This window comes from Trichoplusia ni, chromosome 6 (assembly GCF_003590095.1).
Source record: "Trichoplusia ni isolate ovarian cell line Hi5 chromosome 6, tn1, whole genome shotgun sequence".
Taxonomy (NCBI): domain Eukaryota; kingdom Metazoa; phylum Arthropoda; class Insecta; order Lepidoptera; family Noctuidae; genus Trichoplusia; species Trichoplusia ni.
Window position 1 is genome coordinate 7,177,074 of NC_039483.1, and position 13,308 is coordinate 7,190,381.

General features: G+C 35.7%; 2 protein-coding genes across 2 annotated transcripts in view; one reads left to right on the forward strand and one right to left on the reverse strand.

Annotated features, from left to right (window-relative positions):
- The window catches only part of LOC113494684 (casein kinase I), a 148,533-nt gene extending 142,771 nt beyond the window's left edge, over positions 1-5,762 (forward strand). Inside the window, exons 5-6 of the mRNA XM_026873097.1 lie at positions 1,298-1,353; positions 5,736-5,762. Coding sequence (XP_026728898.1) covers positions 1,298-1,353; positions 5,736-5,747 — 68 coding nt within the window. The 3' untranslated portion in view covers positions 5,748-5,762. The remainder of the gene's footprint in view (positions 1-1,297; positions 1,354-5,735) is intronic.
- Positions 5,167-10,822, reverse strand: LOC113494682 (eukaryotic translation initiation factor 3 subunit B). The gene is made up of 10 exons (XM_026873090.1): positions 10,646-10,822; positions 10,124-10,439; positions 9,532-9,718; positions 8,995-9,221; positions 7,680-7,856; positions 6,815-7,394; positions 6,590-6,708; positions 6,183-6,336; positions 5,808-5,916; positions 5,167-5,517 (listed from the first exon to the last, which is right to left on the reverse strand). The coding sequence occupies exons 1-10, from the start codon at positions 10,770-10,772 to the stop codon at positions 5,423-5,425; spliced, it is 2,091 nt and encodes a 696-aa protein (XP_026728891.1). The 5' UTR covers positions 10,773-10,822; the 3' UTR covers positions 5,167-5,422.
- Positions 10,823-13,308: the final 2,486 nt, after the last annotated feature.

The following is a 13,308-nucleotide window of genomic DNA, read 5'->3' on the forward strand; positions in this document are numbered from 1 at the left end:
GAAGGACGAACCGTGATTTGAAGCGAGTATAAGATAGGTATGTGTATGGAGGTTTATAAGCTCTAAGGGTACATTTTAATTAGTTCATTCTAATTACAAAAATAAACCTGCGAGAAAAGTTTGTTTTATTACGATATGGGACGAGCCCTCAACCTGTACTTATTTCGGTAACAAATATAGAATTCATTCTCAGTCTATTCCCTAAAAAGATTTAACGATCGTAGCCAGATAAATATTCATCTTGATTAACGTTTCCAGCACCACCTCACACATTAGTGACAGATTTCCCCTGAATATCTTTTTTTAGATAACAGAACAACATGTGAAATAAATTTATCGGGTGTCGCTATTCGTTTGGCGTGTGATAGACAGACTAACGGTTTCTTTTTAATTAAATTTGTCTTGTTAGTGACCGCAAAAACAAAATAAAATTAGTTACGAAACACATTACTCACGAGTATGATTGCCAGTTAAATAACAGATTAAAAATATATTATGTAAAAAATAGTTAAGAATTTAATTTACTTACAACAAAAATGTACTACTTACGAACTAAAAGTAATATTGAGTACTTACCAATAATAAAAGACGGAAGAACATACAAAAAAAATCCGCAAACAAAAAATAAAACTTTATCCAATAAATACAAACGAGCACTTTTTAAATCATAAAAACTTATTAAAATTCAAACTTTTTTCACGTATGACACTTTTAACACTTATTACTGGCCACTTGGCGCCGCGAACTTAACGATTAGAATTTAAATTAGTTCGAATATCGGAAAGCGCGGGAATCCGTCCCCGGGCGTGCGTTCTGAGGAAAATTGGAGGCGAACTGAAGGGCGGCGCTTCTGAATGGACGCGGCATGAACACGCTCATGCGCGCTCATGTTAGCTACAACGAATGTTTTTCCAACGGACTTTAAGCTTTTTCACGCTTTAGCTAGAAAATATATTTTCGTCTTTAAGTGCACTGGGAGCCCGGGGGTTTGTTCTAAAAGCGAGGAAAATTCTGAAAACCCGCAAGGTAGCGACGGATCTAATAAAGGGTAGCTTGTAATCTCTTGCAGTGCTGTTATTACCTCTTCTTTATACCCTTTTGTGGGAGTAAATTCTGAGTCGGACAACTTTTTAAACGACGTGTGTTGTTAACTTAAAGTGCTTTAAAACTTTGTTGTACTAAGTACCCATCTGAACTCTCACATTTCTCCCAGTAATATAATGTCTACCTACAAAACATTAAAATTCATAATAAAATGATGTTCATGTTCTAATAAGTACTTCTGTTGTTTGTCTAGACTTGTCCAGTTTTGGCAGCTACAGCAAAGGAGTTCCGGTACTCCTTAACAAGCGGGTAATGATCATTATTATAATTGCAGACATAGTTGCTTTTATATTTAAGGCGAGCTGCGAGTTCATATGTACTTTCAATTGCTTTATTAATTACTTTTATCATAAAAAAATATTAAAAACAATAGGTGCCTTGACATTTGCGCGTCACTTTTATGTTACGTGCCTTGCCCTGCCATTCGAGGATGCTAAACGTTATTAATAAAGGTTTTTTCAAAGGACAACATGAGATTTTTATCTGAGCTTTCTGAAAGAAAAATAATGTAAATTTCGTAATACATATTCCCGAATAAAGTATTAAATTGTTAAGAACTAAACAAGAAAATTACAGTACCTAACTTCTTGGATACAAACCATAACAAAAGACTTAATAGATACCTATTTGCTCCTAAGTCCTAGTATATCTAGATAGTTTATCTTTATAGCTACTTAATAAAGGGGTTAACTATTACACTTAATGATTCTTATTATCTGAAAAAACAACCAAAACCCAAAGTGAAACTACAATGAAGATTACAAAATTAAATACCTATATCCTAAAATATTTACTTTTTTTTATTAATTTATAGCAGGTAAATACAGGTACAAAAACAGGTGTACCTACCTCATATAAAGCAAATATAGAAATGGGATGATTATTAATTTAAGAATTTCTTACAAAGTTGATAGAGCTAAGAACTCGAAATTAACGCGAACGTCAGTAACCTGCATGCATCGCAGCAGGTGTCATTAATAAATTTTAATCACCAACGCCATTACGACATTTCGCACACTTACAAATTTCAAAGAAATGTTGAGAAAAACTACGACAGTACTGTTTTAATTTTCAGGTGTTTGGTACTTGTACACTACACATACATACACTTGTAAAAAAACTGCGAAGGCTTTTACAATGACTTTCGAAGTACGTAGAAGGCAAGTGAATTGCGATAAAATATTCTTATTCGCTCATACTTTTAGGAGCTCGTGGCTAAGCTATAACCGCATAAGTGATTCGATCACAGGTTAAGCTATGCTTAACGCGGTTGGTCCGTAGATGGGTAACCATCTTTGTCATAACGAGTTCCTCCTAGTTTCGGAAGGCACGTTAAATTGTGGGTCCCGGCTGTTATTCCTACATCTTTGACAGTCGTTACAGGTAGTCAGAAGCTTGAAAAAGTCTGACAGCCAGTCTAACCAAGCAAGGGGTATCGTGTTGTCTAGGTAACTGGGTTAAGGAGGTCAGATAGACAGTCGCTCCTTGTAATACACTGGTACTTAGCTGAAACCGGTTGGACTGGTAGCCGACCCCAACATAGTTGGGAAAAGGCTAGGCCAATGATGACCAGTATCGATCTGCTGATGACAATATACGACCCAAAGGAACAACATTACTTAGGTTCAGTCCCTCCGCCTATCTAATGAGTTGCCAATTTTGTTTTTATTTAGCCTATTTGTACGGAACCCCCAGTATCACGAGTTCAACTCGTACTTGCCCGATATTTTTTTCTATGACTAGTTTCCTTTATGAGAGCAATCCAATAACATAAACAAAAGCGTAAGAAAACACAGCATATAAATAAGTTATCTTCATAATTATCTCTAGGCACTAAGGTACTAGAATATATCCGACATTTGTAACATAACATTTACGAGACCACAAAAAGTGGCAGAACTAATTACTCCTTCTCGAGATAAGATAAATCGTCTTACGGACTTCAAGTCTTTGAAGACATGTAATTTAGCCCTTTTTCCTGATGCCTATTAGATCCTATCTCTAACCTAATTCAGGAGGATACCATTTCCAATAGGACTCGCTTAATTCTCACAACTTACTAACGTGGGAATGAAAATAAAGTGAGTTTTGGGAAAATAGGACACTTTTTGTTCGTGACAGAAAAGTTTGGAGACCGTTCGGACGTTGATCTAGGTAAAATATTTATTTATAGGCCGTGGCATCTCACGTATAACAGCTTAGCGTGTAAAGCATAACTTAGGGTCTATTTTTCTCGTGGAATTGGTTTGAATATTATGTACTGATATTAGGATGTATGATGGATGCCCTGAGCTGGGTATTTATGAACTTCAAATGGTCCTATTTTTAAAATGAATAGTTATTATAGTATATTATTGTACTGCGTTGACTGCATATGACATAACCAATCAACCAACTACATAATTTAATTTAGAAACCTACATGATTTCGTCTTCAGAAAAATAATTGCCACAGAGATCTCAAATTCCGTTAGAACTCCAAAAGAAACACCATTTTTATAACTCATGAACCCTCTCGGTTGTAGCTCTTTTTAAGGTCATTGATTTCTCATTTAATGTCCATCCCTATACTTATAAACCACCGAAAACAAAAGGGAAATAGGTAGTGTTTCACACTATTTCCAGTTTTGTTGTCAACGTATATAACACTTGTATTTGGGTGATTCTCCAGAAAAAAATAACACAAATTAACGTCGTCATTATCCTCACCAACTGGTCTTAGTAACTGTAGTACTAAATTGTTTAAATTTTTAAGTCATCTATTAGTAGCCTGAGTACTTTGGATAAAAATAATATAGAATACATCAATCTGCAGTATCAAAAGTGTGGTGAGGATAATGACGTTTTTAACTTGTTTTAATTTTTTCCGAAGAATCACCCATTTACGGAAACGCGAGTAAAACCCCAAGTCTTAGTTAGTTCATCATAAGGGATTATACATAACAACATAATTCATATTTAAGCCTGTCTTCGAAACAACTACGTCCGAGTAACTTCAAACAATGCGTATTGTGTGTTTACACCTCAGAGAGCTGGATTTAATTATCTTAATGTAGCCACAGCGTGTGATTCGATTCACATTACTGCTGCAATACAGTCCGGTGGGCACCAAGCAAATTGAACTACAGTCAATAATTAATAAAGTTACACATTATCAAGTTAACCCTGAGAATTAAAAAAGGATAAATGTACCTACTTTTCCAGTATTAAAAACTTAAAAACACAACTTTTCTGATGTAGATAATACAGAAGGACCTTGCTTTTTTTTTAAATCGGCTTTTTAAGTTAGTTCGTAGACCATAGCGTTCACATAATACGTAGAACACGTAGCGTGTACACTATGCTACGAACACTATGTCTCAAAACAGCAAAAATTATATTTTTACCTAAAACATTTGACATTGACATTAACATAATATGATTTTCAAAAGTAGGTATCATATTATTTTAAAAACTACGTGATAGCGCTCTTATTAATCTTTAGTGGCTTTAAAGTTTTATCATATTTTTGTCAACTAGTCAACTGTCAACGCCATCTAGTATCTATAAAATAAAGCTTGTATCATAGGAACAAGACTACTACTGATAAACATTGGCCACGTTTACGGGCACGGCACATTTAATGTTTTGCGCTGTTTTGTTATCATGTGTTGTGTAGACACCTGAAGAATTATCTCCAAGCGACTACAGCTGTTTTCTTATTAAACGGACCCGCGAACATTGGTAATCGGCAGAGTGACTACTACTGAATACTTGGCTATTCCGCCAAAAGCTATCCATATATATATGCCACCAGTTACTATACACTTGCAGTTGAGTATTCAATACTCACGTTGCTTTATGTACGGAGGGTCTTTCAATTAATAAATAAATAACTACGGCCTTTTGATGGACGTCAAGGCAAACATTAAAACTTTGCCTCGAAACAAACTCCACTTGGTTCACGTTTGCTGTGTTGATAAATAATTCCTCATTTTCGGATGTTTATCAATTATTTATTTCATACCATCATCTTAAAAATAAATGTAACAAAAAATAAATACAATTAGGTATTAAAAGGCCGTTTTCCATTTGTAACATATCAATTTAATATGATTTCTATTAACATTACCTATTGTATAATTTATAAACCGAAATCTTACACTGAACATAATGCGTCTGTAGCGTATAAAATGCCTTTGTGACTTAAGCGGGATGAAGGTACAAAAAAACTGTATACTCTGTGGTTTGTTTATTAAAAATGTTGTTTATCCGTTCGCCGGACTATCAGTGAGGTCGGTGTTCGCACTCCGACCTCTAACGTTTGAGCGGAATGGCGACTACTCGATGACAGTTATTTCCTCTTTCACGAAAAATTCTACAACCTCTTCTACCGTCGTCGACCCGTCGATCTCAAGACCGTCGGTATCCACATCTGGAAATACAAAATACATTGTAGTATATCCATCATAGAAACATACCCCAAAACTAGTAACAACACGCGAGCACGACACGCAGTTGCAGTTTCTAAACTCTACTATAAATCGAAGCCGAAAAAAGTAGTGAGGAAAATTGGATTTCTAATATTGTCAACTAGCAATGGCATACAGGTGTACTTCACCCTGGCTCATCATGATTTTTTTTCTCTTACAGATGATGTACTAAGTGAGTACCTATTTACAAACACAGCTAGTATACTAGCCAGTAGTGACGAGTAATACTCACAATTCCTAAGCTCGAGCCGGCGCGGCTTCTGCTCGTTCCACTCAAGCACCTTCTGCTCGCGGTACTCAACGTGCTTCTTCATCTGCTCAGTACGCTTCGCCACCAATTCCTGAACAAGAAATATTATGCATTCAATAAAGTAATTAAAGATATCCTGTATGTTTTTTTATCCACGACATTTTTTTCTCATGACATTGTCGCAAAGAACTAAGCATTAACTTAAATAATTTAAAGAAAAATGTTGTAAAAAAGAAGGCCATGGATTTAGTCTCGGTATTTATGAAACATTATTTATCAAGTGGCATGTTCAATGTTTTCAATTTTATCTACAATATTTTACAACAGTCCATTTCAGTCCAGAAAACAAAATCTTACCTTGCTAGCTTTGCTACTGCGCATACGATCCTTAGTCTCGAACTGCGAGTAATATTTCTTGAGGTTCTTCTTGATGTCCTTTTGTTGTTTTTCAGACAACAACGTCGGCGGTCTCGGCCGCCAGTTGAACTGAGCGAAACCTTCCTTCATCACTCTAAAGAACAGAACAAAATTTTATTGGTAAATGGTGTAATGTTTACTAAAAAGTTACATTTGTTTAGATTTTTCAGAATTTTTATTCTTTTGACTAAAAGCTCAGTATAAATATAAAATGCAACCAAAAGAAAATGTTTTATAACAATAAAAATATGATAGTTTTTTATTTACTTCACGAGTTTGTATAAAAAGACTGACCAAGTTTTTAAGTACCTAAACAAATGCAATACAGGTTTATGTACCATACTGACCTTCTTAAGATCTTGCCCTGGAAGGACCAAATGTAGTAACCAGTGTCGATCTTGCTCTTGAGGGAAGACACGCCGGTGACTACGAAGCGACCAGTCGGGTCCCATTCAATGCCAGACATCTGTGAAAATTAATCACTTGAATATTGTAATCACCAGACATGCATTATACGAAAATAACGACAATTATTTTAGACATATTTAATAGAATTGTTGTAGAATACACACCTGGTAATGGTCAGAGACATTCATGATGGTGAAGTCATTAGTGTCCAAGAACTCCAGAGCTCCACCAGTCAGTCCAAGGTTAGCAAGCACGATGAACTGACCAGACGGCGACCAGAACAAGTGGTTGAAGGGCTGGCGCTCGAACTTCTTCAACAGAGTCGGCGCCTGCCCCGTGTTCACTTGGTAGAAACTGATGCAGATGTTGGCTGTGTCTCCATGGATGATCGCGAACTTGGATCCAATAGGCTCCCAAGCAAACGCTTGAATTGGTTCTTTAATTTCTACAGAGTCGACAGGAATCTCCTTTTCCCTCATATGGAATATTTCAAAGTTGTAGTACATTCCGGAGTATTTGATGTCATTTTTGTCCTTCTTGACTTTAGAGTAACGGTCTACTTTGACGCAGAGGTAGTCGCCGCTCTTCTGCCAGTGGATCTTACAATCGGCGACGGAGAACAAATTCTTGGAACGTATTTCGGTGCGGTTGGGGAGTTCTAGGAGCGTTACCCTCGCGGGCACGTCTTTGTCCTCCGCCACCCAATACGCAACAATGTTATCTGTAGGCGACCAGCTGAAGTCTCTGTGGGTGATAAAAAAAATCAGTTAATACATGATTTAATCAAGTACTCATAAATTTTGCACTATTGCAGTACTAAGACTTTCAAGTGCTCAGTACTCTCCATACTACTTTCAACAATTATTATTTTCACTAAATGAACCAAATGCTCATTCAGCAGACTATTGTCACTGAAATGTTGTATAAACAATGTATTGTTATAGTTTCATCACTTGTCAATAAAATGTTATATAACTTAGTATAGTATCAACTATAATTTTTAAAACAGTGATAAAAGTCAGTACATACCTAATACCGGGTATTTTGATGGACTTCTTGTCGAGCAGACCGAAGCTGGGCGTCTCATACACAGAGAGCACATCCTGGCCCAGTCTGGCGAAGTACCTGTCGTCCTTGCTCCAGCGGAACACTGGCCACGTTACATACTCGTCCGGAGGAGGGAAACTACGCTTTTCTTGACCCGTTCTAGAATAAGTAAATGGTGCATTAGTAAGTCTACAAATCATACCAGTGCATCAGCAGCTTAGTATGCAAATGCACTATGCAGTACAGCTGCATTTGCATACTAAGTTAACATTTTGGGTCTAGTTTTATAGATAGATATTGGAGCCTATGTGCAGAAAAGGTAGTCATTAATGATACTGCAGAGCTCAGAAAACAAAACAAGTTTAATCAATCTGGCAGATGCCAAAACCAAGTCCATCAATGCATTTTTTTCTCAAAAAAAAAAAAACATGTTTAAGTTCTTTATATATTAAAATATTCTAGTTCCTAGTATTCATTCCATCCAAATACAACCAAATATCATACCTTTATTCATAACCATTGTCGAAAATGGAAGCATAATTACTTTTGTGTGCAAATTGATGGTTGCCTCAAAATTACATAACACAGCAGCTAAACTAGTTAAAAATAAGTTAAACTTTATACAAGTTTTGTTTGCTAGGAAATAACCGTTAGTATACTCAAGTCGCGAGTTGAATTCGTAAACAAGACAAAAACCTGTTTCGTAAGACTTTAACAACTTTAACAATGTGCCTAATAATTAAGGAGGTGAAATGTGTTGTTTTATTGTAGTTGTTTGAACAGTTTTAAATGGTCCATGTAATGCAGTCTTGCAATTGTGCCATGTAAGAAACAAGGAAACATTTTAAGCAAAGGTGTTATGACATATCCACTCAACTATTTAAATTACAATGACCATTATGAGTAAATACTTAATTAAAGCTCATTAAATAATGATGATTTGCCATTTACTAAACAATAGTATACACATAGTATAATTGTTAATAAACCTAAATTAACTAGTCCTCAAAAGTTTGAACTAAATATGGTAAATGAGGTACAGCCCCATTGAAAGGTGCTTACGATTTACTTATAGCCCAAGACCAATAAATTAAAATACTGATAAGGGAATTAGATAAAATCAAGCTTGTCATATAAATTGAAAAATAAATTGACAAGACTAGAACATTACCTATGTATTAAGTAACTGCGGTAGAAGTCTAAACTAGGTCTTATCTTTGCTACTAGCTGCAGTACAAATTCAATGAATATTTCATGAAGCCAACTTTCTATTGATTACTGACCATGCGAAACTAACCTGATATCCCAAATAATGAGTTTCTTATCTTCTCCTCGGTCTCCCGTTGGCGAGAATGTTACAACATAGTTTTCACACGGTGAGAAGGAGATGAACCGGGCTTCCGGGTGGAAGAACTTCTGGAACTGGGAGAACTTAGGGCCTGCCCATAGTGCTACACCTCGCCAATGGAAGGTTGCAAGGTAGGTGCCCAAAGGTGACCATGCAGCATAGGTCTCCGTCCAGTTCTAAGGCAAAATCATAAAATAATAAGATACATAAATTTATGAAGTAACATAATTAATTATATTGGCCCTTATTAATTCACATGAGGATATGTCACAAAAACTTGAAACACCATTTCAACAGATAATTAAGTTTGAAGTAATCTATCCAAGATCAAAATTAAATAACATATGACAATAACAAAACAGCAGAATTAGTTAAAGTATATGCTTCCGCACAATAAAAAATAACATTTGCTATGCAAGACACTTTCTCAGCATGTGACTTAAATTTAAACAATGCACTTAATATAATCATCATTTTTAAACTTACCGGTCTCTCCTGCATGAGTAGGGGTTCAGGCAAGGCATTCTGCCACACCTGCAGAGCCACACCAGTTCCAATACCAACCAGGAACTGGTCATATGCATCAGGGTCCATCAAGTACCATTGCAGGTCTGATTGGACCTTGAACGGTTGAGGTGCTGGTGGCTCCCATTCTTTAGGAATATCTGAATACCTAAAAATAAATAAAGCTTGGTAAAGGTTTGATAACATGCTTTGCAAAAATAATACACATTAGATGACAATATAATAGAAGTATTTTCGTTTACAAGGTTTGTTTGGCTTCTGTTTGACTACAAAACAAGGTTTTGTAACTAATCATGGTATTTAATCAATCTCAGGATTGTTAACTGTGGCATTTTCAATTTCATAATTTGAAATACCTACTTAGATCTAAGAGACTAGATAGATAACCACAGCAAGAGAAAAACAATAAAATTAAATAGAATTACCAGCACAAGAGTGAGAATTATGCAGCTACTTGGTCAGCTGTACAGATTACTCAATGGACTTGCATGAGTCGCAATAATTACACTTACAACCTTTACGTTATAGATAAGGAGTTAAGGACAAGACTTACTTCTTAAAATCAGTGAACAAGTTCACTAAGAATGTATGCTGCTTATCTAATTTACAGTTATTAGTTGCTTTCACAGCTTCGGCAGCATTTTGCGGGTTGCTGTACTCCAAGAAAATGTAACCAGTCGTGTTTCCATTCTCGCTGGTTGGATAATACTCATTGACGATCTTCCCGAACTTGCTGAATATCTTGTTTATTACGCTCTGAAGCTTCTCAAGCCGCTCGGGCCCGACCTGCGGGCATCCGTCGACAACGACCACGTTTTCATAACTATCAGATTCCTTAGGTTTCTGTTCTAAAAGGTCGGCCAACAACTCTGCAACGTCAAAGTTAGGTTAGGTTTTTACAACTTTCATCACACCCCTATAACACACTGGTAGTCCAAAATCTTTAAGAACTAAACTCTATGACACACATTTGAACCAATATACATGTTAAAAATAACAATGATACGAAATTAAACGAGTAAAATGCATGGGTGACGCATATGGCCGGTCAAACTTGTCACAGAAATTTGCCCACCTTCATCGGGAATATCGTCAACAAAACCCTCTGGATCGTCAAAGTCTGGCTCCTCGTCAAAATTCTGTTCTTCATTATCACTCTGAGGTGTTTGGTTCACTTTTTCGTCGCCTTTTTTCTTAGCCATTTTGACGATTTAACGTGTGTAACAGGAAGACACGCCATTAGTGACTGAGCATAGAGTAAGAATTTTTGACTTTCACTCAGCACGTTTAGTTATCGGTTCCTCCAGGAAACACTCATTAACTAAAAATACCTCGTAATTAATTAAAGCGTAATAATTAGCTAACTATTCATTTAAACACGATACACTTATTTTGTTATTGTTAGAAATTCTAGTTTATATTTTTATAAAACTTTATAATTAAAATAAAAACACGCGCTGACTCTGGCGTCTATTTCTTTTTAAATCCATTCACAATATTGAATTCATTACATTTAATAAAATTGTGCCTTTTTGGTTTCATGGCGTTTAAATGAAGATAGAATTCCAAATGGCCTAATGGGTGAAACAAAACGAAAACATCGCCGTAGACCATAAACTAGATCAAAATATCGCGGGAAAATTTAACCTACTACAGCTACCGTCTGATAAGTTTGAAAATCTTGAAAACAAATATTTTCACAAAACAACGTACCTACCCAAGAGCATACGTTACTTTATTTTATGTCAAGTGAATAATTTTATTGTAAATATCTCTTGAAGCGGTATGAATCTATTAAATAAACACAATATTTATAACTGAATTTTCTTTATCCTTACTTATTTATTTGTCTTTGTCTACTATTAGTAACTTATTAACATAATAGCTTGTTTTCAGTCATTTCTTTACTTTCCAGTTCAGAATGAAGACATCCAACTACGAAGACAAAATCACGATATATTATATCCTTTCTACGTGACTCTACATTCGAAGTTTTCGACCACGACGAAGTACAACATTGAACATTTTTTTTTTGAGAATCAAATCTCTGTGTAACTTGTAAGTACCTACCTAGTTTGGTTATAAGCCTTCTGAGTTTCAGTTACTGAGCCAATAAATCACTGTAAAGATGTCGACCACACGGTTTTTGTGTTTATTTGATGATCTAAAATCGAAAGTCCTTAATTATATCGAGACCCTGTATTATACCTACTTGCTTTTATTGGACGAATATGTAACATTTAGTAGAAGCATTAAAGATATAACGTGAATGATGAGTCACCTCTCAAATTAGCTTAGGTACTATCCACATTCTTTTAACAAAATTCATTTTTTAAATTGCTGACTATGATATGTCACGCATCTGACCGCGCCGGCCACTCGCTCGCAGTAGATGAGGTGGCATTTGTGGACGGTTGACGGGTCACCGCACATGAAAATTGAGGTCGCACCGCACATGCACCGCGGCCGAAGGTAGCTATTATAGGTGTCTATATATTACCGTAATATTGAATGTAAAGGTATGTTAGTCACAATTGATAGTCAATTATTATTGTAAGGTAATGTGATAATGCCGATAATGGTCAGTAAGTTGTTGATATATAGTTTAGAGATGTAAAGATTTTATGAATGAGATTTTATTGGTGTTTTACTGTAACCTTTTGCATTAAAAACACTAGATAGCTGTGACTAGCAATTAAAAATTACATGAATGGATGCTTTAATGAGTAGTTGCGTCCCAAATGATTGTTTAATTACGTTTGACGGACATTAAGTTAGCCTTAAACACTTTTTTAAATAAACAATTAAAAGTATTGACTGCTTGCCTTACTGTTTTTACCAGGTGCAAACCAGATAACATAAACTTAGACCTGTGAAGCTTTTACCAAACTTTGATAACATTAAGGCCTTCTAGAAACGTCTTTTGATGAAAAACTTAGTTGGATTTATATATTACTGATTACAATTTGAGCCACGTGTGGTGATACAGTAAGTCATTAGCCTGGAGATCCCGTTACACTTGAATAGCAAGGCGGCGTGTGACATGACAGTTAAGTACATTTTGGACACATGTCAATACTCCGTCTAGTATTATGCTTTATGTAACTTAAGCTGAATGTGTGGAGAAATAAAATATCCTAACGTAGGTAACGTAGGTAGATCTAGTATGCAAATCCAGATCTTAAAGTAATTAAATCTTTTTATATGTTAATTATGCGTTACAATAGTCCACGATAGAATAATAAACTACTTAACCGATTTAAATCAAATTTACACACCGTGAGCAGAATTTAAAGAGCTTATATTTTGATATAAGATGGCACGGAGTTCGCTAGGTCAATAGGATTTTTTTTTTAAATTTTAGATTAACGTCGATCGTGTAAACTGTACCTACCATCCTTTTGGGTTCTGACTCAGTGGGGTAAAGGAATATTAAATTATCTTGGAAGTCGGATCTCATTTTTTCCATGCCTTCCTAAAATAATAAACAAAAGTTTAATAATAACTGCATATAAGATATGCACGAACACAGCATCTTTCACATTCCATAAAGGAAATGGGACGCTTTAATCCTCTTATCAAACAATTTCATAACTCTTATCTGAAGCACGGGCCGAGTGCATACAGCCAGGCTGCCGCTTTCTATGAGCTTCGAGCAATGAGGTCGCGACTCAGGTTTTAATACTCACGTGTGCTTGCCTCTTTCGTCACAGACGATGCCGTTGACCGTTGATTGCG

Coding starts and splice junctions, on each gene's coding strand:
- LOC113494682 (XM_026873090.1), bottom strand. CDS start 10,772: ATGGCTAAGAAAAAAGGCGACGAAAAAGTGAACCAAACACCTCAGAGT. Junction 6,709..6,814: donor ATGTCTCTGACCATTACCAG/GTGTGTATTCTA, acceptor TAATTTTCACAG/ATGTCTGGCATTGAATGGGA. Junction 6,337..6,589: donor CAGGGCAAGATCTTAAGAAG/GTCAGTATGGTA, acceptor TCTGTTCTTTAG/AGTGATGAAGGAAGGTTTCG.